This window comes from Myotis nattereri (genome assembly GCF_964212035.1).
Source record: "Myotis nattereri genome assembly, chromosome: 14".
Taxonomy (NCBI): Eukaryota; Metazoa; Chordata; class Mammalia; order Chiroptera; family Vespertilionidae; genus Myotis; species Myotis nattereri.
In genome coordinates this window covers 48,060,422-48,085,915 of record NC_138089.1, presented here as the reverse complement: position 1 = coordinate 48,085,915, position 25,494 = coordinate 48,060,422, and the positions used below count along the sequence as shown (strand labels likewise).

Here is a 25,494-nt window from a genome sequence, read left to right as displayed (position 1 = left end):
TCTCTGCTGTTTGGTGTCCATGCAAGTGTTGCTGGCATGTGTGGGAGGCCCTGAAGAGAAACCACACTTGCCTCCCTCTTCGCAGTTGGGCAGCACTCCAGGGCTGGTCTCTGCACAGCAGAGCCATTCCTCTGAAAGTCAGCATCTGGCCCCCAGCTGCTGCGCGGACTGCAGCTCCAGCTTCACAGTGCAGAGAAGTTGTTGACAGTTTTCCCCGAAACAGGGCCCCCGAGTTTTTATATCTGCCGTCCAAGTAAGACTCCCCTGAAATGCAGCAAAACCAAGTGCTTCCATCCCAGTCTTCTTGGTCTTTGGTCCTCCTCTCCTACCCCTCTTATTTTTTTTTTCTTTTCTTTCTTTCTGATGCATTTGCACTTTTTGTCTGTCTCACAAGACTGCAGCAAGCTGACAGTATGCGCAGGAGCCATTCTGGGGGTCGTGTTTTTCTCTTTGTTAAATAGCCGCTCAGACTGCTGCTCTGTGTCAGCTTCTATTCAAAGGCCTAAATGGCTAGAGACTTGGAAGTCGGGGGGCTTGTGGGCCTGTTTTGGCTGGGGATGCCATGAACGTAGTGCCTGCTGTGCTCGCTAACAGGGGCCCTGAGAGGCACCCCGCCTTCATCTGCCTCCCACACACCCCACAAACACTTGCATGAAGACTAAACAAACTGAAAGCCACGGACAGAGATTTCTTTGTAAGAGAGCCGGTCACTGGGCTTGTCATTGCTGAATGGAGATTTCAGCACTTTTCTCCTTCATAAAAAGTAACACACCAGTCTCTTCCTCCTTTCTAGCTCTCTCGTCAAACAACTACAAAGCCCTGTTTTCTTGGTTTTTTCCTTTTGTATTCTTTCAGATCAAAGTATCTGAAATAACACCCTCGGTCATTGTCTATTTCCTACCTCTGCTTTATTTTTCTTTATATAATCACCCCTGATGTTATAATATACTAGAGGTGCAGTGCATGAATTCGTGCAAGGGTGGGGTCCAGCCAGGTGGAGGGACTGAGGGTGGTTGGTGGGCCGGCCCCACCCCCTGGTCAAACTCCCAGGTGAACTCCAGGTTGAACGGGCAATTTGCATATTAGCTTTTTATTATATAGGATATCTACTTGTTCATTACTTGTCTTTCTAAAATATTAGCTCTTCATTAGCCTTTCTGTCCCTTGAGGGCAGAGAGGCTGGTTTCACTCACTGCTATTATCCTTAGCATGTTGGTTAATGCCTGCCACATATTAGGTGCTCAATGAATATCTGTTGAGTGAATAAATGAACAAATGAATGTATCTTCAGAGAAATGTAAGAATAAGGAAGTTATCTCAGACTTGAAGACACCGAGCCCACAACATGCTACAGAATTTACTAGTTGGGATTCTGTAAACAGAAATTCACCTGGGGGGGACAGGAAGGTCAATCACTAGAACCTTTCAGAAGTGAGGCCATCATTGAACATTCCTCAATGTGTAACTGTCTTGTTAGGGACTTCCAGAAAGGCTCTGCATCCAAGGCCAGGATGCACAAAGTAGTGCTGACTCCCCCATCCTGAAGAAAATAATGGTAATTGTCCCTGCCATTTATTAAACATGTATTGTATCGGTCAGGCCAGCATGTACTAGGAAGGTTAGGGCCTGTGGGCTAGAGTCAGATGGCAGGGCTTTGATTTCTGGCTGTACAGCTTTCCTCCTGAAGCCTCTGTTTTCTTATCTGTAAAATGGGGCTTATCATAGTACATACCTCAGCCCAGCCAGTGTGGCTCAGTGGTTGAGCATCACGGTTCAATTCCTGGTCAGGGCACATGCCCAGATTGCCAGCTTGATCCCCAGTAGGGGGCGTGCAGGAGGCAGCCAATCAGTGATTCTCATCATTGATGTTTCTCTCTCCCTCTGCCTTCCTCTCTCTGAATTCAATAAAAGCATACTTTAAAAAAAAAATAGTACATACTTCAAAGAGTCCTAGCTGGATGAAATGAGCTAATCCATGAAGCTAGTATTCATGTCATGGTACCTAGTATTCCTGGTGTTTTATTACATGACCAAACCCACCTCCACCAGAAAGCCTCTCGCCTTTGGCCACTCTCTTCAGTTATGGCAACCCATCTCTTGAGCTTCTAGGTGGAAATCTGTGCTAATGGGGTTGCACCAAATTGGCTTCAGAATGGTGCTATTATTGCCTGTTTGCATTTTCTCACCTGATAAGAGTGAGGATTCTCGGATATAGTGCTCTCTGAGCTGCTCTGCACAGAGGAGAGGCTGGCTGGAAAAGATGCAACTCAAGAGGGCACTCCTGGGTCTTACCTTTCCTTCCAGAGCTGACCTGTCCCTCACTGCCTCACCCAACGGCCACACTCCCTTTAGCCAGCATGGGCATTCAGTTCCCTGTGCCCCCCCCCACCCCCGCCTTACCTTCCTGCAGCACTAACCACAGCTGAACCGCACTTGCCTGGTTACAAGTCGATTTCAGGGTCCCGGTCCCAGTAACAGCATGAGACCAAGGCTAGAGGTGAGACCTAAAACACGTCCATAAAGATGACTGCAGAACGAAGAGAGTGTCCAGAGGAGAGGAGCCCAGAGAGGCAAGCCAGGGCCGGGCTGCACCCGCGTGAAGAATGCGGGCTCAACCCTGAGATCAGAATGGACTTGCTCCAAGGCAGGAAAACTGGGAGCTCACATTCTCCTGCAAGACTGTCCCCAGCTGCTTCACAGCCTACTTCATTCAGGTAGATGTTCTCTCACTCAGAACCAACTAGATGGGAATATTAGTTGCCCTATTTGATGAAAAAAAATCGCTTTATAACTCCTCAAACTAAAGTGAGCATAGTCCGCATTTCCTTTTTGAAATGAGGCTGGCAATGAAAATAAGTAGTAATTGCACGTGTTGTATTTCAAGTCACAGAAAAGAAGTTTTAAGCTTAAGGAAAGCCATTTATACCCTGCCCTCTCTCTTAGATCTTATCAATTGAAGCCGGACATCAAGTGGAGGGAATTATTATCGATTTTCTTTGTAAGGGAAGAACTGTGTCTGGATGGGCAAATTTTTTAAGAAGGAGAACAAAATAAAAGTCGATTCATCAGTAAATGACACGAAGCTTCTCGAGAGCAAGCCCCGTCTTTACATGTGTGTTTCTACAGCAGCCGGGAGGGAACACATTGCTCTTCAGGCTTTATGTACCTTCCAAGAGTACATTCTTGAAATGTAAAAACCAAATCTGAAATTAAGATGAGGCTAAAAAAATAAAAATCTGGCTTTAAGGTTTTTAAAAGGCAACCCAAAAAGAAAAGAAAAAATGCTCTTAAAAAAAAGTGTGTGTGTTTTTTTAAAGGACTTAATAAATGAGTTCACACATTTAACCGAGTGAAAGGCTTTCTGTTGGACCCAAATGACGATAAACAACTTTGTTTTTTTTCTGCCTGAGCAGAGATGGAAGAAACAGGACTGTGGGCTGACGATCAAACAGAATGAGAGCCTCTTTCCGGATCCCCCAAAGCCGTCCATCTGCTCTTACCTTAGAGGTTATGAAAGGCTCTCTGGGACCAGCTGAACAAATGGGATCCTGTTCCTTCCTTGGGAAAACTTGTTTATACTGTATCTGTTTTTAGGCCTCATAAAAGTTGGTGAAGTGCGTTCTTCCCCATTAGGCTGAATTCCTCCACACTCAGCAAATAGCAACAGGAAAGGCCTTCAGTCATTGATAACAACGAAGGCAGGAAGCTCACACGAGGCCCTAATGAGCTGGCTGCCCTGACAGAGCGAACGACACAGAGACACCCTCTCTCTCCTGCTCATGGTTATAGGATATCGGGTTTGAAAGGACAGGAAAGACGCCGGAATTTAGGTAAATTTATTCTGACAGTGACAACAGCATCATCTCTTCCACAACTCAGTCACGTCCTAAAGGATTCATTCTGGAACTGCCAACGCTTTCAAACAGAAAACGATCCTCGGTGACTGAGACCTGGTTAAACAAATATCACTGTGCAAGGAAAAACCAAGCAACTTTTGAAAATGCTGTGGGGGAAGAAATCTCAGGCAGGAAACCAGAAAATGACAGTGGCAGCCGGATGGGAAGTGCCATCCCTAGGCAGGGCCCCAAGGGAGCAGGGGAGGGTACAGCAAAGGGCTCAGGGGCAGGGGGTGACCTGGGCCCATCCTGGGAAATTGGCTGAGCGTGTTCTAAACAGGATGAAGAATCACAGCACGTGTGTCACCCAAATCCACCTCAGGCAAAATGTTGGGTAGACTGGCCCAGTGAGCAAAGCTGTGGCCATCGAAGCAACAAAATAAATAATGAGAATATCACAGACCCATAGACTAAAATAAATATCCACAACTCCATACTGATATAAATTCATAATTCAATAAGTAACAGGGGGTGATGAAAGAAAGTATAGCTACTCCTTACCGTAGAATATCTATAATAAACATAGGAGGAATAAGAAACAGAATCACTGTTAGAAAAACATTATAGTAATAATTATTGCAGGCAAGAACAACTCATGGATCCTAAAATTAGCAGGCAGAACTATAAGAAACAGGTCTCGTATCCTTACTATGTATGTGTTTAGTGTCTTTAGAGACAGGTCAAAGTACCTTTCCACAAACTATGTATTCATCACAAGTGGAAAAAAAGTAGTTACTTGACAGGGGAGAAAGCCCCCTTCATCAAGTGATCAAGGTGAACTGGCCCCGATATGAGACACTGAGAAGGACACAATGTCATTTCTGAGGTATTCTTGCCCAAAATATATAGCCTCAATCTAATCATGAGAAAACAAGAGAGACCCAACGTGAGAGACTGTCTATAAAATAATGGGTGTGAACTCTTTGTAAGTGCCAAGTTCATGAAAGACAAGGATAGACTGAGAGCTGTCACAAGTTGAAGGACGCTAAGAAGCGTGGATGGCAAATGTAGTGGGGGAACCTGAATTAGATTCTGTTCCAGAAAAGGACATTACTGGGGACTTGGAAATGTGAATAGGTTCTATAGGTTAATTAGGAGTATTGTACCAATGTTAACTTCCCGTCTTTGCTATTTCTGAAACTATTCTGTAAAAGTCTAAAATTATTGCCAAACAAAGAGCTAAAAATAAAGTTGGAGTCAGGTTGGCTTGACTTAGCTGTCAGCCAGGACCATGTTTTGATCCATAAATTTCTAAGATGGGACGTCAAACCCTGATGCAAACTACTGAGAAGAGAGTCACGCAAGGATCAAGTACTGTAGCCCTCAGCCATGCTCATGTCCAGAAAGCTCAGGGGACAAGGGACCAATACTCTCTAAAACAGTGACATCACCCCTGCACCGCTGAAGAATGCTGCATTCCTCATAACCTCTCTTCGCTCAGTTTTTCAAAACCTAAATAGATACATCAAACCATTCTGCTTGTTTTTCCTAACAAGGGAAAGTCATGTCCATAAAAGTAAACTTTGAGTCAAATCCATCTCCCGGACCTTATAATTCTGAGTAACATTAAAATGCCAAAAAAAAAAATCAGATATTTTTCTGGAATAGTATCCACTTGACAAGTAGAAATAATTCTTATTAGTGTTCATCACTTGCCAGGTATTCGAATATCTGTGGGAAGCTACATCGAGAGAAAGAATTATACTTTACGAAAGGAGATAAAAAGCTTTGTGCTCCAAACGGACTTTCAGCTTAAAGACCTAGGCTTTTTAGCATAATTCCAAATCCTACTGGGATGGCTATGTACCACATCTCAACTAGGCCCTCATTGTGGAGCTGACTCTTTCGCAACCCTGGTCTCATGTTGGAAGCAAATAACATGACATCAGCGTGAAGGCACATGCACCAGGATGGGGGTGCATACATACCTCCCACAGCATTGCAGCGGGACGTCATCTCCCAGAGCACTAGAGCCATGGAGTAGACATCTGTCTGCTTGAAGGACTCGACATTCTCCAAGTTCATCCTGGACTCTAAGACTTCCGGGGCCATGTATCTTGCAGTTCCCACCTAAAGCAAAAACAGACATGGAGGCCCATTATTTCATTCCAACCGCATTTTTATTTTCAAATATAGCTGATATTTGTCCCCTACATTGGGCAGATAATCTTAGAAAGTACAACACTTTTTTAAAATAAGGAGACCTGCACGGAAAGGTAGGGCTTATATCATTCTTTTTAAAAATAGGTGTTCTCTTCCTGAACACCCTTTAAGGAGTATAAACAAAACATGCCAAAATAAGGAAATGCCAAACCCCAGAGCTGCCTTGTCCAACCCCATGAAACATGTCACCATATTATACAATAACATCCTTGCAGATAACCTGGGAGGCAACATCTGTGGTACTTCAGATGTTTATTTTTGCTTTTGCAAATCAAATATTTCTTCATTCCTGAAATTCCACGATTTATGGTGGAAATAATCATAAATGCCATTAGTCTGGGTCACTTAAGGGCTGTCTGAATCTTCACTATAGTGCCGAGAATGTAGTATAATTTCATAAAATCTCCACTAAATGAAACTGTATGAAGATATTTCCCCAGTAAAAGACCAAATCTGGATCTTCATGTAGTCTCTTTTGGACGATGCCTGATAATATGAAAACACTGAGACACAAAGGAACACCAAACTATTTCTAGGGAAGGAATCACTGAAATGCTTGCTGATGCAGCGCCTATAAAGCTAAGTAATAATGAAGTCCTCCCTTCTCAAGAATCTAAGGAAAGTCAAGTGAGCTGGTGTTATTAACCCAAAGACTGTTTTTTATTGGCATGCATTAGAAGACATTTTTCTTTTTAATAGGTCATTGCATGAGTCATTCTCCTGGCACATTGATCTGTTCGTGTTTCCACATGTTTACCTCAAGACTGCCTGAGCAGTCATGGACCCAGGGGGCTGACTGGGCAGTGACTAAAGGCTTCAGAAGCACGTTCCTCCTCCCGGGCAGAGAAAACATTGGTGCCCTGGAGACTCCACTCTGGTCCACAGTTAAGCTTCCAGTGTGTGAAAACAAGGGGCCACGTCATTCATAAAGGATGCTGGTAATTTCTAGTCACTTCCCAATAGCTCCATAGCTAAACAGGTTTCTATTTTACTCTGCGAGATGCTTTAAAAGTGGAATTATTCATTCACTCAGCCCATCACTCACAGAGCAAATGCTCCTTGGTCACTTTCCCTGTTCAAGGCATTGTGGTAGATGTGACCAAATGGGCATGGATTTGGACTCCATGGAGAGTGCCTTCTAGAACGATGGAAAACAATGGAAAACAAAACAATGCAACTACTAACAGTACAGAGTACAGCCATAAGAGAGGAAAAAAATAGAAAGTGCTAACAGGGTTTGAAGCACAGAAAAATAATTGGCAAGAGGAAGAGACATTAGGATCGACTCAGGAAGAAAACTACCTGTCCTGAATTGGGGAGGATTTAAAGAAATAGGAGGAGAAATGCTGCTCATTAGCACCCTGCCAGGAGAGAGTGGGATACAGACAAGTATAAAGAGTGTAGGGCTACTTTAGGGATGAAGAGGTAGATGGGGCCAGGGACAAGGTAAGGGGAATCCAGGTCTGACTTACCTGCCCACTGTTGGCCAAGTCATCCACAGACAGAGTGGGGTCCAGACGCAGGGAAAGCCCAAAGTCACACAGGCAGCAGGTCAGGTCGTTCTTCACCAGGATATTGGAGCTCTTGAGGTCCCTGTGCACGATGGGCATCTTGGGCCTCCCGCACAGGGTGTGGTCACTGTGCAGATGAGCTATGCCCCTGGCCAGGGAGCTGCCCAGCTTGCACAGGTCCTCCCAGCTGATGACGTGTCTCGTGAGATACTCCTGTAGGTTGCCCTTGGCATGGAAAGCCGTGATCAGCCAGTACTGCTTCCCCAACTCTGTCTTCCGCTCCTCGGCCGTCAGGAATTGGAGGATGTTCTCATGCTTCAAGTTGATGTCCGAGAAGATGTCTTTCTCCATCTTCCAGGAGGCGTACTCCTCATAAGGGAAGATCTTGACTGCCACGGTCTCGAACTGCTCTGAAGTGTTCTGCTTCAGCTTGGCCTTGTAGACCTCGGCAAAGCGACCTTTCCCCACCAGGGTGTCCAGCTCAATGGGCAGCAGCTCCGTGTTGTGGTTGATGTTGTTGGCACACGTGGAGCTGATGTCGGAGCCGTCGTCTTCTATGATGATGGCCAGGCGCTCACTGAGGTCCATGAGCTTCCGTGGCTTGCTGGTCTCCCAGGACGGGGTCAACTTCTGCTTCCGGTGGACACGGTAGCAGTAGAAGATGATGATGACGGCGATGGCGATGACCAGTGGTGGCAGGAGGCTGACGCCTGTCACTTGGAATATGACTAACAATAAGTCAGGGTTGTTGGTGGAATACTCTGATGTGGGAAACAAAGGAGAAAAGGAATTGGGTTGAGTAGGTAGGTACATCCTTGCAGATAACCTGGGAGGCAACATCTGTGATACTTCAGGTGTTTATTTATTTTTGCAAGTCAAATATTTCTTCATTCCTGAAATTCCAAGATTTATGGTGGAAATGCTCATAAAATGCCATTAATTCGGTCACTTAAAAGCTGTTGTAACCTTCTTTGTGAGAAAGTGGGTGTACACCTCACATGTCCAGATGTTTCAACATCAGTATAGTTTTTATAAAGAATGCATTGTGAACTTTTATTTCACGGATGGATGCGAGTGTGCACCTGTCTCGTCTTCCCTGCCTCTGGCCATTCATTCAATGTTTCCTACTCTTCCCTCAAACTTAAGCTTAGATGCCACTGCCTAAAAGAAATCTAGGAAAACTTGGAAAATATTTTCCTGTATATATATAATCTCACAGCACCCTACATTTTTTCTATGTAACAATGTACCAATTTCAATGAAATAACAATGACTCTACTTAGTGGTTTTATATTTGCCTTCTTCTACTTCCCACCCCCAGTAGACTGAGAACTCTGTGCTGGCAGGGACCATGTCTGCCTTCTTCATGACCGTAAACAACACCCAGCACCCATCAGGGCCTCAGTAAGTGTTGAATAAGTGGAAGAAGTGTTTACTGAGTGTTAACTATACTCAAGGCATTGCAGGAGACCTTGGGAATATAGAAAGAATGACAACTCCTGCTTCCAAAAACTTGCACATATGGGATCTGGTTTAAACAAAGAGATCGTCATAGTGCGTCCAGAGTCCTTGCTCCAACTTGTCCTGTTCTGATCAACATCTAGGCTACCCGTAAGCATCAGCTCTGAGCCTTGTGGTGGTGGAGAGAGAAATCTGTGGGAGGGGTCTCTTTGGAAGTCAGTTCCCTTATATTCACCCCATATTCCTCTTTTCAGCGTGCATGTGATTTGTAGCTTCACAGAACAGAATTACTTAATAGCAACAAAGGTGAGAGAAGTTAAAGAAGGAAATGTAGCTTGTTTGCTGACTTGGTCACTGAAGCAGGCCCTGTGGTTTGGCAGCAGCTATTTCACTATAATGTCTTGTATTTCAAAGTCTGATCCATGTGCTGGCCACGGTAGAGACTGGTTAGACAGTTTTCCTCTTGGGGAGAAGGCCATGGATGGAATCATTCAGCGGGTAGGAGGCAGTGAATGGAAGTTCAGTGAGAGGTTTGTTAGGCAAGAATTCCAGAATTCCATTGCTTTATACATCTTCCCTCAAAGGCATCCTTTCATTAGCAGGCCTCATGCTCAGGTGCTACATTCATTCATTAAACACAGAGCTCCTGAGTTCCTGCTATGGGTCTGGCACTGCCCTGAAAGAGGTTATAACCCAGCAGAGGAGTTAGGGCACATATTCAAATGCCTAGTGATATATGGCCATCCAGAGTGGGAACTACATGTGTGCTCCAGTCTCTGTGTTGGTGGAAAAGCTTAGAGAAACAGGGAAGACACAGTGGCAAGGACTGCCTTTGAGTTGGGCAGAAAAGTTAAAGATGTGTAAAAGGAATTTCATGTTAAGAATTAAGAATATATTATCTACTTGAGGAATTCCCCCCCCCCCACATTAATTACTCTGCATAAGGGAAATCAAAAGGACAGTAATGAGTAGGTGATAATGGAACCAGGCATATCAGAAAAGGGATCTATAATTATTTAATTGGCAGTTTTCACTGACTATAGGTGTTTGGGGGCGGGGGAAATGATGAGAATACAGTACAGGTGGAATGGAGATAACCATAATCTCCTTAAGGGAACCCATTACCTCTTTGTATTTGATATCATCACTTAATGAAGCACCATGAATAAGGAAGCTAGTACCACTTTAATTTGGAGTTTTTAGGTTTAATATGATTCACACCCTATTCTTAAGGTAACTCGTAAGTGGAAACACCAACTTCCACTAACTATATATTCTAAATGAGAACCTTACGTCTTAAGCCTGATGCCACTAAAAACTGGAAAAATAACCCCAAAACATATTTTCAGCAACTGAGAGGAAAAAAATCAGTATTTTGAGGAATGATACATTAAGGCATTAAAACAAATAGGAAAAGGGATGCAATTTGACTCTTAAAAACCTGAATTCTTGCCCAGCTGGTATGGCTCAGTGGATGAGTGTTGATCTATGAACCAGGAGATCACAGTTCAATTCCCAGTCAGGGCACATGCCCAGTTTGTAGGCTTGATCCCCGGTAGGGGGCGTGCAGGAGGCAGCCAATCAATGATTCTCCCTGATCATGGATGTTTCTATTTCTCTCTCTCCCTTCCTCTCTCTGAATTTTTTTATTGATTAAGGTATTACAAATGTGTCTTTATCCCCCCATTGTCCCCTCATCCCCCTAGTCTTGCCCTCACCCTCACCCCCTGTTGTCTGCGTCCATCGCTTATGCTTATAGGTATGCATACAAGTCCTTTGGTTGATCTCTCCCCCTCACCCCTCCCCTCCCCTACCTTCCCTCTGAGGTTTGAGCATCTGATCGATGCTTCTCTGTCTCTAGATCTGTTTTTGTTCATTGGTTTATGTTGTTCATTATAGTCCACAAATGAGTGAGATCATGTGATATCTTTCTCTGACTGACTTATTTCACTTAGCGTAATGCTCTCCAGCTCCATCCATGCTGTTGCAAATGGTAGGAGTTCCTTCCTTTTTACTGTGGCATAGTATTCCATGGCATAGATGTGCCAAAGTTTTTTGATCCACTCATCTGCTGCTGGGCACTTAGGCTGATTCCAAATCTTAGCTATTGTAAATTGTGCTACTGTGAACATAGGGGTGCATATATGCTGGGAGCCGGTCCATCCTTGCTGTTTCAAGGGACTACTGTTCTTAATATGTTTGCTCACCTTCTTGGCACTATGTGTTTTAACCAAGGTCACCTCTCTGAGAAAGGTTGTTTCCCCAGGTAGGGATTTTCCCCTGAAGTTAGGGAGGGGATAAAACCCCTTAACTAAGTGCCAGGTGGGTAATTAATCACTTTAACTACGAACAATCATGCTTAAGCTACATAATCTTTACTCCCTGGAATGGAGATAAGAAACACCCTAACCTTTGGAATAGAGATTGATAGGATTGGAATCAACTGGTATAAATACAGATGTAACAAGACAACAGGACACAGAACCTAGAGACAGAACATGGCAAAAGATCCTGGACAGAAACTGGCCACAGAACCTGGAGACAGAACCTAGCGAGAGGACCTGGATGAAGAACCTAGAGACAGAACCTGGCTACAGAACCTGGATAGAACATGGCAAGAGAACCTGACTAGAGCCTGGTAACTGAACCTGGCTGGAGAACCTGGACAGAACCTGGCTGGAGAACCTAGCGAAGGAACATGGCTACAGAACCTGGCTGGAGATCCTAACCAGAACTTCGCTGGAGATCCTGAACAGAACTTGGCTGGAGATCCAGACCAGAACTTGGCTGGAGATCCTGGCTAGAGATCCTGGCTAGGCTGCTGATCAACTGAACGCTGTCTCCGTGTCATTCCTTCTTTGCCGACTCCGTCTACACCTTTGGGGACCCCTGGACCTGCTGGGGTTGGACCCCAGCACATATATCCTTTCTGATTGGTGTTTCTGGTTTCTTGGATATATTCCTAGACTAAATTCTATTCTTTGTCAGGCTAAGAGACACACAAACACAGAAATCCCTGAAATGTATCTGATCATTCATTGAAGCTATCTCTAGAAATGCCCCCACCTTCAATGTCAGAAACCAAAGTTTTACTTTCCCCTCGAATTTCCTGTGTTTTCTTTTTGAAAATCTACTGTAAATATCTTGTGGGGAGGGAATTATTGAATAACATCTGTCAATTTTGAAACTTCAAAGAGGCGGTGAAAAACCCTCACAATAGCAAAGGGGCTGAAAGGAAGCTTTGGGATGTGGCTTTATCTAAACAGGAGCCACCCACACCCTCTCGCAGTATTAACCCTTAGGCTCCTACTAAAAAAAAACAAAACTCAAAAACCAACAGCTGTGGGTGTAGTACCAGCTAGCATCTTCTATACTCAGAGACCAGCAGGAAGTATTCTCGCCAGCCGCCAATTACACAGAAACTCATAAATTGAATTCTTAGTATGAACCTGGCTGTGTCCTAAGAGTTTTATATAATATCTATATTTCATCAGAAAAAAACCCTATAGAAACTGCTATTATTATAAACCCCATTTTATAGGTGAGGAACCTAAAAGGGCCAGGTGGTTTAAATAATTTCCCAAGACCATAAACTTAGGCAATAGCGAAACTGACATTTGAAAAGCACCTGTCAGATTGGTGAGACCCCTGCTCTTAACTCTACGCTGTAATGCTCAGACTTCCCATTGGTGAGAACCAATTTACAATGACTTCATATAACCTCCCAATTTGATAAAAGTTGGGGCTGGACTAAGTGAGTGTATAGCCATCGGTTAAGTGATATCGGCAATTCTTGGATGATGTGTCTTAAGGGACATATTCTGAGTGTGCTGATGATTTCTCTCGTTCTTAACTAAGAACCACAGTTGAGTGGTGTCCCTGAAAATATGAGTCTTTTCTCTACATGGGAAGAAAAAAAAATCTTACATGAGGAAGAACCCTGAAAACTTTTTTCTCTCAGAGCCTATTCCTAGATAGAACATAGTGGGGTTCAAGATGTAATTGTTGAACTGTTGGAAACTTCCATGAATTGTTTCTTGGCTGTTGTAACTAGTGCTCAAGACCTGACATTCACTTGACACTCCCTTGTTATGTAACATTGAGCTCGTTCTGGAGGGCATAGCAAATAAGGGGAATTTCTCCAAGGTTATAAAAAATGAGTCCCCACACTATAACCGCAGGAGCTCTTAGCCTAAGCTCCATGGATAGAATTCAGTGCCTCTGTGAGTTTAAAATGGACAGAATTTGCTCTAACCCTTAGCTAAAATGTAACCTTTCCTAGCATTAGCCATGGGTAACTTTGTCACCAATATTCACATTTATTGCAGATGTCTTGGTGTATCATTTATACTCATCACTTAGACATTTCCATTTTTTTAGACCTGATCTAGATCTTATTTAAAACATTACCATAGAAACATCTTACTATAGCATGAGTTTATTTTTAAAATATTTGATAATTGCAGTCCCATGTCATGGATTTTCTTTGGAGTCCTGTGTTTTATAGTATATGCATTTAAAAACACATCACTCTGAGAAGGGGTCCGCAGGCTTCTCCTGACTTCCAAGAAGTCCGAGGTGCACATGTGCACAAGCAAGAGCCCTTGGCAGAGAGAAGGCACCTGACGCTCATCTCTTTGCCACGATTTGCTAGAGCAGAGTTTGAGATTCTTCTCGTTTCTTGGGGAAGCAGGTAAGGGAGGAAACAGAGCCTCCTGACATGATGTTGTGTTCCCCATGGGCAACTGTGGATTCTTCCTCAGCTTTTGTCACCTGGACAGGGAGCTCTGCAGTGGAAAATGATGGGACCGCCCCCCCCCCCCGCCCCCCCGCCTCCTTGGAACTCTTAATAATAAAGGTAACTACCATCATGGGCTTTGTTGAACTAGGCATTATAAGCATCATCTCACTTTAGAGATGGAGAAGAAAGAAAAAGAGAGAGAGGGAAAGAAAGAGAAGAGAAAGGAAGAAAAAACATTGAGGGGGACATTGAGATTTATGATGGTTCGCACAAGGCAAGCAGGGGTGCCCATTTCCCCAGGTCTGAGTGGTTCCTTCACCCCACGCCACCAAGCTGTGTTCCTAGCAATAACCCCAGGGATCCATTTAATAATTCTGCAATTTTCCAAAGAAAAGTGTCCCACATGGAGAGGCCAGATTTTGTTGCAAAGAAGGAGCCATTTGCAAATGTCAGCCTTGATACATAAATCTTTTTTAAAGACAAAGGTCAAAGATAAATGTTAGTATGCCATAAAATAATACAAACTGGCAGAAAACCTCAAGAGGAAATTCCACGGTATACATTCCTCTGGAGTGATTTGAAAGTAAACAAGTTGCTGAATCTCACACACACACACACCATATAGAGGACAATGAAGACAGGTTGCTTCCAGCCTCTTTCAAATCCTTGGTGATGCCCATATCCAACACTGGTTGCTAAAAGGAAATCAAAATTGAACCTCTATAAATCAGTATTTTTACAAGGTCACATAGCAGGCGTTTGGAGCAAATTTACCGAGATACTTATTTACCCGAGCAATAGGAAGGGGCACAGGTGATCATTTCCCCCATCCCTTGGTGTGTGGGTATACAAATGAGCATCACATGGCAACTACAGAGATTCTTGTGAAGTTGGTAGTGACCCTCTAACCACAAAGGTTTTCACAAGCCGACATGTTCATCTAAAGCAACAGGATATATATGCAACTGGCGGAGGTCCAAAGAAGGAAACTGTGCTAAAGAGAGATATGCTGGGGGGTAAGGGAGTATTTCCTGTCGAGCCATTCTGTGAATTATAACCCCGAAAAAGTGCAGCCTTCATTTACTGAGCATCTACTAAATGCCACACACTATGTTTTTATATGGTTAAGTTTGAATCCTCGTAGCTGCACAGCTAGGTATGCATTATTATTCCCTTTTCATAGAAATAGAAATGGGAAAAAATACAGAAAGTGAGCTGGGGTCCAAGCAGAGGAGCCTTGCAGGGTAGTTAGTGGTGTGTTTGGAGGGCTGAGCTTCACTGACGAGGTTGCTCATGGTAGCTCTCAGGAGAGTAAGCCAATACAGGGTTCAACATGAAAATTCAGAAAAAGGACAAGATTATGGAGCCAAAGAAAATAGAAGTAAATGTAGTTGCAATTGGTGAAATAGAAAACAGAGACATAAGCGGGAGAATCAGCAACACCCCAAGTGTAGTGTAAATGACTACACAACATAAGGAGCTCTGTGAGACCGATAATGGAACAAAAGCACAGAGACACATATTTAATTATAGGCCCAACGAAGATGCAAAGGATAAGGAAACCCACGAGCAGCATTTTGTTAATAAATGTGAAAACTTGGACAATCATCAAAGACCTAATAAAAATGATATATATATATATGTAACTTACCAAAACTGACCCAAGAAAAACTATAGAATTTGAATAATCTTACAAATATTAAAGAAAATTATTAAGTAAAAATCTCCCTAAAGCAAAACCTTCGTAATTTTTTATCTTTGATTGTAGCCTTTTACTGTCCAAGTAGTTTTCTTGGCCTTAATATGACTGAATACAAATGTCAAAATTTGATTTTTGCAGATTTATCCAACCCTGCCCCCAAATTCTTCCTACACTACAGTAGAATCCTTTGGAAAATGTTTAGTCAGAACCTAACTGATAAAAAGGAAATGAAATTACTATCTTGAAGAGATACATGCACCCTGATGTTCACTGAAGCATTACTTACAGTATCCAAGACATGGAAACAACCTATATGTTCACTGTGTATGTAATGGAATACTATTCAGTCATTAAAAAAGATGGAAATCCTACCATTTGTGACAACATGGATGGACCTAGAAGGCATTATGCTGAGTGAAATAAATCAGACAGAGAAAGACAAATACTGCATGATCTCACCAAATGTGGAATCTTAAAACAACAGCCCTGGCCAGTTTTGCTCAGAGGATAGAGCATCTGCCTGTAGACCTAAAGGTCAGGGGTTTGATTCCCAGTCAAGGGCACGTACCTGGGTTGCAGGTTCAATACCTGGCCCTGGTCAGAGTGTATGTGGGAGCCAATCAATAGACATGTCTCTCTCTCATCAATGCTTCTCTCCCTCTCCCCTTCCCTCCCTCCTTTCCACTCTCTCTAAAAATCAATGAAAAAATATCCCTGGGTGAAGATTAACAAAAAAATAGAGTTTTTAAAAAAGATAAACAGTACTAATATCTCCTAAATATTTACTGGATATGTTCTGAGTATGTTCACTGGTCATGCAGAGGAAGCGTTGCTGAGTCACAGCACTCGCCAGGCAGACATGCTGAGATTCCTTCCGAGAAAGATTAAGGATTTCAGAAGGAGCAAAACAAACTGCCTCTTTAATTTGTTACATTTCATATCCTTATCTGCTTTCCTCTGTTCTTGCCCCATCACTCTCTCACACACACACACACACACACACACACACACACACACACACATATGTCCATACCCCAAGCCATTATATATACAGGGTGTCCCCCCAAAATGTATACACACTCTAACAGATGATAGCTTAATTTTGAAAATGAAATACATTTTAATAAACACTGCCTTTATAATTATTCAAAGTGTGTAAACATTTTTGGGACTATAGGTATAGATGATTAGATATAGATATAGATATACAGATACAAATATATAGATATCTCATACTCAGGAATTCCAATATTTTATCACCATTTTTTGCATCTTTAATCATTTTGGTAGCATGGTCCAGAAAGAATCTTTTGACACCCTTTATTCAAAGTGTGCTCCCCGGACCGGCAGCATCAGCAGACCTTACCTGGGAATTTATGACAAATGGAGACTCTCGGCCCTGACCCAAATTGCTGAACTAGAATCTGCACCTTAAAGAGTTCTCTAGTTGGTTCATTTACGTGGTGAAGTTTGAGAAACACGGCTCTAGCAAACATGGAATAAGCCCCTTGGTGCTCCGCCACAGAGATGTTTCTCTCTTGCAAAGAAAAGTTGTAATGGACTTGCTTGCAAAACCCTCGTACAGTTGCATTCAGCGCAAGCCAATGAGAAATGGTGCCTGAGAATTTTCTAGTCAGAGGAACCTCTGGAGGAGTGTAGAATGAGATATGATTCCCCATCCATCATCTCAATAAAAAGCAAACAATTAAATTCAGGCAAACAATGAAAAAGCCATTTTAATTAAACAACAGAAGGACAGCCAGCTCACTGGGCATGCAGAATTTAATTTAACCTCCAGCCCATTGACAGGACTGTTTGTCATTCCAGACAGACTTTGAGAATATTGTTCCCTCAGAATGATGGAAGATGCTTCCCTCCAGTTCAGATGGTTGTTTTATTCCAATTATATATATTTCCAAACTAAGCTCTTCCCCACCTCTTGAAGCTCATCCCATAGTCTCCCTTACATTATCCTTCCCACTTCTCTCCCCAACAAAAGGGTCTTACATGTAGTCTAATTTTTATGACAACTTCTTCGGAAATATGAGAGAGAGAGAGAGAGAGAGAGAGAGAGAGAGAGAGAGAGAGAGAGGAGAGAGAGAAAACGTCTGGCTGAAATATTACAAGGGAACCCCACTCCTCTGTAAATCATCCCAATATCTAATCCCAACAGATCTAGCTGCAGGTCTATTAGGATAAACTAATTCTAAACATTGGGCTATTCGAAAGGTTATTCTTTATGTTAAGTCATATGCAGACTTCCTGTTCGTCCACATAATGGCTTTCTTGCTGCTCTCTAAGACAAGAGACAACAAAAGGATTCCTTCTTCTGTGAGATGAGAGCTCTTAAACTCCTGGTGGGCATTTAGCCCATTTCTCTAAATCATTTCCTTTTCCAGTTGAACATCCCTGTTTCCTTCAATCACTTTTCAAAAAGACATGTGTACCAGACTCCGAAGTCTGACGTATTTGTCAGACCCTAAACTTTAGGGTCGGCATACTGCGGCTTGCGAGCCACAAGCGGCTCTTTGGCCCCTTGAGTGTGGCTCTTCCTAAGCCTTAGGAGTACCCTAATTAAGTTAATAACAATGTACCTACCCATATAGTTTAAATTTAAAAAATCTGGCTCTCAAAAGAAATTTCAGTTGTTGTACTGTTGATATTTGGCTCTGTTGACTAATGAGTTTGCCGACCACTGCCCTAAAGTCTTCCTGCCCAGCATACAGCAGGTGCCCAATCCATGCCAGGCTCTTTTGTGAGTCTAAAGTGATCTGCTCTCTGAAATCGTTCTTGCTACTCAAGATCCTCCATGCCGTTTCGCTAGACGCAGCTAAAAGACTTGCAGCATAGACTACAGTGGGCCCCTTCCAATGAGTGCAGTGTAAGGTGACTGCTGGTTTGTTTGTTCTGCTGTTCGGATTCTCTCAGCCAGATCATCCCAATTTTAGGCTTACTCACCTGTAAGCCCCTGGGTCTTTATCATGAACAGATGCCCAGCCAGCTTTCTCATGAGCTGCCCCTCTACAACTGACTGTTTGAATCGAGGTGCCTCACTTTACATGTATCTGTTGCTTCGTATTACTGGTCATTCCAGGCAATGAAAACCCGGATTGTGTCTCTGCTGTGTTAGGCATTCCTTCCACTCTGCTCAACAACCTTTTTGTTCCTCCTGGGGATATGGATTCTTGCTACGTCTGTGGCCTTGGTTTTAGGAGGAGGATAACTAATACTCTCAGAGAGCTGACAACGGGCCAGGCTTTGCCCACAATACGACACCATGTCTTATGAATGTTCGTTCCATCAGGGACAGCGCCTTGGCCTGAAACATGTTCTTTGGAGCTGGAATTTTTTTTTTTCATTTTCTTCTCTGTGTTATAGTCTGCTGACCGCTAAGGTGGGGTTTTCTTAGGATGCCCTGGTTCTTCAATTCTTTTTCTAGATTATATCTTCTACTGTGTCTAGGGTCCTATGTGTTCTCAGGAAATCAGAAAGCAGAGATAGAGTTCTTAAGTTATTTCAGAATCTTCTCCAATAGGGAGATTAGCTGACTTTAGAAAATGCCCATGGATGACTCACCCTTGATACCTGTCAGGTCACCAAAACATGTTCTGACTTCTCTACTGGCTTTCCACGGAAACCACAGCTTGCCACAATTCCCTCCCACCTGACGGTCTCACCTCCTCCAACTACACACACTGCCCACCACCCACCGCCCCACCCCATCTTTGCCAAGGCAGTAGCAGCCAACCTTTCAGCCATGTGTTCAGGTTTAAAATGTGCCTCCCCTTCAGTGTATCATTTCAACAGTTCTAAAACCTCACATACCTATTCTCAATGAGGTCCTTGGCCTCTCCCGAAGTAACTGTTAACTGTGAAAAGCTCAGTAATAGCTTACATTAATGAATCTCACTCTTGCCCTAGCTGGTTTGGCTCAGTGGATAGAGCCTTGGCCTGGGGACCCTTGGTCCCAGGTTCGATTCTGGTCCAGGGCACTTACCTCAGTGGCAGGCTCCTCTCTCGCCCAGGCTCATATAGGAGGCAATCAATCGATGTGTTTCTCGCCATTTGAAATTTCTCTCCCTTTCCCTCTCTCTTCCACTCTCTCAAAAAAAATCAATAGAAAAATATCCTTGGGTGAGGATTAAAAAGAAAAAAAGAATCTTATTCTTCCTCAGGAGTTTGGTAAATCAGGTATTTTGTTTGCTTGTTTTCCCCTCCTTTAACCTAGAAGGCAAATTTCAGCTACTTCCTGTGGTGGCTGGCATTCTCTAATTGCCACCATCCCTTTTCAGGTTATATGGGGACCATGCTGAAAAATACAAAAAGATTTGGCAGAACAAACTGTCTTGAGTCCAGTGTCTCCCAACATTGGCCGCATATTAAAATATCTTGGGAAGTTTTTGTGTGTTTTTTAAAATCCTGATACAAGGCCTCGGACCAATTAAGTCCAAAACTGCAGGGCTAAGACCCTTTAATGAGTAGCTTTTAAAGCTTATCAGGTGTTTCAAACCTGCGGCCAAGGTAGAGAACGACTCCAGCCGGACAGGAGACATGGTTATTTTAAATACGCTGGGACCGGACTATGGAAGGAATGGAAAGAACTTTAATGACTGAATGTAGGATCAGTTGTTCTTGACATCGGAACTAGCTATATCCTCATGAGGTAACAGGAGGTGTATATTTTTCAAAAGTAGAAAAGCAAATATTGCTTCTTTAAAAGTTAATATTAGATTTTTTTTAAAGGCATAATTATTGCTGGTAAAATTGAAATTTTACATAATTAGCAACATGCAGGAGTGATTTGCAAACCAGAAAAGGTTTTTTTTTTTCCAAAAGCAAGTCGGCCAGATGTCCAGCTGGTGGTAAACATGCCCTCTGAAGTTTAGTATGGGCGGAAATGAAAGTCAGTTTCACGGTGGTTAGCTAGCTCCCTGGTGTTTTTCCACCGGTGGGGCACTGCCATACTTGTAAAGTAGCAAAGAGTCTCCCCCGACCCTTTTCACCATCACCCATCCATGTGTTTTTTATAGAACACAAGGAGGTGGCTCGGGGAGAGATGAGGAGCTGGACGTGTGGATGTATGGATGCACCACCACAGCCTCATAGCAATGCCAGCCTCATTGGTCCACCCGTTACATCCAAGCAGTGGGCGGGATGCAAGGTAAGAGTGTCCTTAGTGATTCCACTCTGCCTTGATTCATCCTCAGAATGAGGTTCCAGAGTAGAAATAATCATAACCAGGAGCCACCTCTGGCCTTGGAGCATCTTGTTTACTTTGCTGCTTAGGAAAATAAAAATCTACAAAAGCCACTGATTTGCCTGAAGTCACTACAAATACATTCCCTAAGCTTCCCTGGACTGCGTCACCGTGGCCTCTGGCATGTACAACTTTCATTATTTTCTTGGCCAGACACGGGCCGAATTCACGGATTCCGGGGAGGCTTTCTAAGGGCACTCATTCACAACCCAAGGACCCGCAGGTGTGAGTCATCCCACCAATGACTGATTTCTCTTCCCAGGAATGAGACTACTGACTTGAATCCATCATTTTCCTCCTCTGCTAAGAACTTTGCACAACCATACTTCCATTCTTATTTTTTTTCTTCTTCTGCATTTAGACCAGAAAGTAAATCTGGTTTGTTTCTCTCGAAACAAAAAGGCACAGCTGGCGAGACAGCTATTTTGAGTAGCGGGTGCACGGCTCCACGGCAGCACACCCAGAACTCCCCGACCTGCCAAAACACCACTTATGCTTCTCGTTTCTTACACGCAAGAACCGGGGGTTACTCAAGGAGCCAGCTCCCTGATCCCGGAGTGAAACAAACACAAAATGAGATTTGAGAGAAAAGGGGCAGCACCTCCCTGCAAGCCTTCCCTGACTCCGAAACCAATGCGAGTCAATCAAGTGCACCGGGCGTGTGATCAATACACAGAGTGGGCTTGCTGGATGGCAGGAGGCAACGTTATTAAGGTCACAGTAGGTCCACGGGGAACCAGCTGGCTGAGATGTTCTGCTAGCAAGTTAAACACAGACAGGAAACCGCGTGTCTGATACTGTAAAAAAATCATTTGTCTTCCTGCCAGAGTTAGGCTTGCAAACCAAAGAGTCTGTTTTCATTTAAAAGAAATTCTTACAACAATGAGAGAGGAAGGAATGAAACTCTGTGGCTACCAGAAGTCCTCGTCTCCCCTCCCTCGACTTCTCCAGTCAGAGTGCACTAACTGAACGCCTGCACGCAGCCCGCCGGTCAGCGGTGGACACACCCTGGGTGACACCCTACATCTGATGGTCCGCTTCTCTATTTAACCCCATCCATTGACCTTTGAGTCAGAGCGGTTTCCAGAGTCCTGGTTTCTAAGTTACATAGATGTTATTGGTATAGTTGCTGATTCTTCTATCTTTATTTTGTTTAATCTTTATTGCTAAAAGTATTACATAGGTTCTCTTTTTCCCCCCATTAACCTCTTCCAGGATGCTCCCATCCTCCTCCCCCATTTCCATCTTTTTAAAAAAAGAAAAATCACATGCAACCTATAGAGAAACTTAATAGTAAAGAAAGATAGAAGGAGCTGGGATCAAGACAAATGGGAGATAAATGTAGGAAAACAGACCAGCAGGGGTGATAACAGTATACAAATGTGTGCTCACAAACATGCTAGGAGCATGACTTAAATTGGACTTTAAGCTTTTCTGGTAGTTTGTATCGAAGGGAGAAATACAAAACAAAACAAAACAAAACAGAACAAAACACATGACCATCTACATCAGGGTTGGCCTGAGGCCTGGTTTTGTAAGTGAAGATTTATTGGAACACAGCCGCGTCCAACTGTTTACATACTGCCTATGGCTGCCTCAACGACTGAGCTGAGTAGCTGCAGCAGGGACGCCATGGCTACAAAGCCAAAAATGTTTATTACCAGGTCCTCCATCTAAGAAGTTTGCTGGCTCCTGCTCTGCATGCTTCAAAGTGTCCCGAAGTTCCTCATGCGGGAACCATCTTTCTGAGGCAGGGAGCTGAGAGCCATTTCTCCTGGCTTCTCAGGAAGACAGCAATTCAGTGCACTAAAGAGCTTCCTCAACCACATTCCTGACAGTGAGCACATCCCTGTGATTCACAGCAATGTTGTGATGGTGGATGGCATCAAACATAACCCCACTGAAGGCTTTCAGGAAGGCAGAGACTAAGGTAGAGAGGTTGCTATAAAGCTCCTCGTACATTTGAATCCAGAAGAACAATAGTAACAGCCAAAATGTATTGACTATTAGCTCTGTGCCAGGTACTATTCTAAGTTCCTACATGAATAAACTCATTTATCTTCACAAAAACCCTATTGAAATTGAGCACTATTTCTATCCACATTTTTTCAGAGGGGAAGTCTAAGGTGAATTAGTTCACCCAAGGACAAACAGCTTAAAACTGGCTTAGCTGAGGAGATGATTTTATTGAGGAGACCATGATCTTCTCACATGGTGAGAGCATCCTGCTGGCCATCATTTATAAACATCATTCCTCACAAACACATGAAGAATGGAAGCCTGGGGATATACTGCTTTCCAAGGACTTGCTGAACATGGGAGGGAGGAAAGAAGGGGAGAAGGAAGGAAAGAAGACCCTCATAGATTTGTTCATACATAACCCATTATAAATCCTACCTATGCCATCCACTGGCCATGTGATTCTGGACAAAGTGTTCAAATCCTCTGAGCTTGGCTTTCTCACTCATAGGATGAGGATGCTACCAGTGCCTATTTCATGAGGTAGCTCTGAGATTCAATGAGGCCATGCCATGGAAAGGTCTGAGCACTGTTACACAGCAACAACACGTTCTCTCTGAATGTGAGCTATCATGCATCACAGCACTAAAAGTAAAGATCTACAATTAAAAAAAAAAATCCTGTGGCTCAACCTTTTTTCCCTGACTTAAGAAACCAGATGATTTAAGTAATTATCATCCACTGTGTTTGCAGGTCAGAAATCTGGCAATGAGACCAGAGTACTATCCTAATAAAAACACAGTGTAAGAGTCCTAGCTGGTTTGGCTCAGTGGATAGAGTGTTGGCCTGCAGATTGAAGGGTCCCGGGTTCGATTCCAGTCATGGGCACGTGCCTGGGGTTGCGGGCTCAATCCCCAGTAGGAGTGTGCAGGAGGCAACTGATCGATGATTCTCTCTCATCATTGATGTTTCTATCTCTCTCTCCTTCTCCCTTCCTCCCTGAAATCAATAAAAATATGTATTTTTTAAAATACAGTGTAAGATCCACCAGAGATTTTGTCTTCACCATCTTGTTTGACTTGGACTTCCAGAGTTTTTATTTTTTAGTATAAAAAAGAGGAGAAATGGATCCTAAAATATTGCTGGTTTGGTGGGGGGTGGAGCGGATATCCCACTATGGAGAATAGAGATCCTTTTGAAAAAGGAAACACCCCTAGAACACTTTAGAAGACTAAATGCAAACAACTCCGGAACGTGTTAAAAGACTCCGAAATCACCCAGACATCTGAGTCATCAGCTGTACTGGATCTCTTGAGTTGTACAGTGAGAAACTGCCTTTAGGCTGATTATCTCACATCATAAGGAAATAGTCTGTTAATGAATAAGAGGGAAAATATGTGAATGTGGGCCTGTGATTATCACCTGAGTTGAAACACACTGAAAACTGAAGTCACTAATATCTGAAAAAGCTTATAGTACTAAATGTATCCAACTTGCAGGTTATTTATCACATTTTGTCTTTTGGGGATAAAATAAACTCTTCCATTATGGGCAAGCCAGTATGTAAAAGGAGAAAAATACTTTCACAGATGAGAGTAAACAGGTATGGATATTCTACTCTTAAATATTAATTCCTGTAGATTAGCCTGGACTTTCTTTTAAAAGGTGAACTGTTAGAAGAGGTCAGTGGGCAGGGGGGCGGGGAAGAGAGGAAGGGACATATAATACTTTCAACAATAAATTTTAAGTGAACTACTTGGAGAACATTGACATGTTAAGCCAGGATATCAGGTGTTAACATGCCTTTGTGTGATTTAATCAAGTTATATCTTTCCTCCTAACTCAAAATGACATAAGGAAAGTGAGAAAAATGGTGTGTTTATAGAATGAGAAAGTAGGAGGGAGAAGTGATTTATAAGTGTTACTTATAAAAATGCACATGCCTGCCTTCATGAACTGAGAAGCTGGCATAAGTGGGAAGCTGGACAGGAAGAGAAGGGAACTAGCAGGAGGTCAAGGACACAGAGTGAAGGAGATGGGTCTACATCACTGGGACACACACAGGGGGTGTGCAGACGTAGCACTTGTGTTCCAAAAGGAATTTTTATTGAATCAGATCTATTTTGGGTTAATAACCTTTTCCCACTCTGAATTTGCATTCCTAAAACCAAGAGAATATCATTTTCACTATCAGACTGGCAAAATTAAAAGGCTTATAATTGTTGGATAAGGTAAATGAAAATCCATATGCTCAGGTATCTTTTTTAGAAGGAGAACAATTTAGTCATGGTTACTATACTTAAAATGTTCTTTACTTTGATCCAGAAACTTGGCTTCTAGAAATCTATCTCGCAGAAATATTAATAGTACACATGTGCAAGATGAGCTTACAAAGGTATTCAGTATAGCATTAAGTGACTAACTGGAGACACCTAAATAATCCCAATGGAAATGATTCAGTCATAGAAGGTAATCCATATTATGGAATTAAAGGTGTGCAGTGTAGTGTATCTGTATGTGTTATCTTTAGAAGAAGTAAAAGTGGTTGGCTAAAAAAAAATGTTGCCCAATAATATTTATAGTCTGATCAACTATTTGCCCTGAAAGATGCATGAGTGGATGGGATGGATAGATGGATGGACAGAGGACAGATGCATTGATGGAGGAAGACAGGGAAGGGAGAAAGGCTGCAGGGATTATATGAATGAATGTCAGAGAAACATGTGTTTCCCATAAACTCTCAGTATTGAGTATCTGATGGGTTAGGAGTGAGGGGATGAGATTAATGTACTTTTAATTTTAAA

The 25,494-nt window shown here is 43.0% G+C and overlaps 1 protein-coding gene across 1 annotated transcript in view; it reads right to left on the bottom strand.

Moving 5' to 3' along the window:
- Window positions 1-25,494, bottom strand: part of TGFBR2 (transforming growth factor beta receptor 2) — a 39,222-nt gene that overhangs the window by 7,971 nt on the left and 5,757 nt on the right. The window contains exons 3-4 of the mRNA XM_081105559.1: window positions 7,532-8,331; window positions 5,825-5,966 (exon numbers count right to left, since the gene is read on the bottom strand). Of these exons, the coding sequence (XP_080961685.1) occupies window positions 5,825-5,966; window positions 7,532-8,331 (942 nt within the window). The remainder of the gene's footprint in view (window positions 1-5,824; window positions 5,967-7,531; window positions 8,332-25,494) is intronic.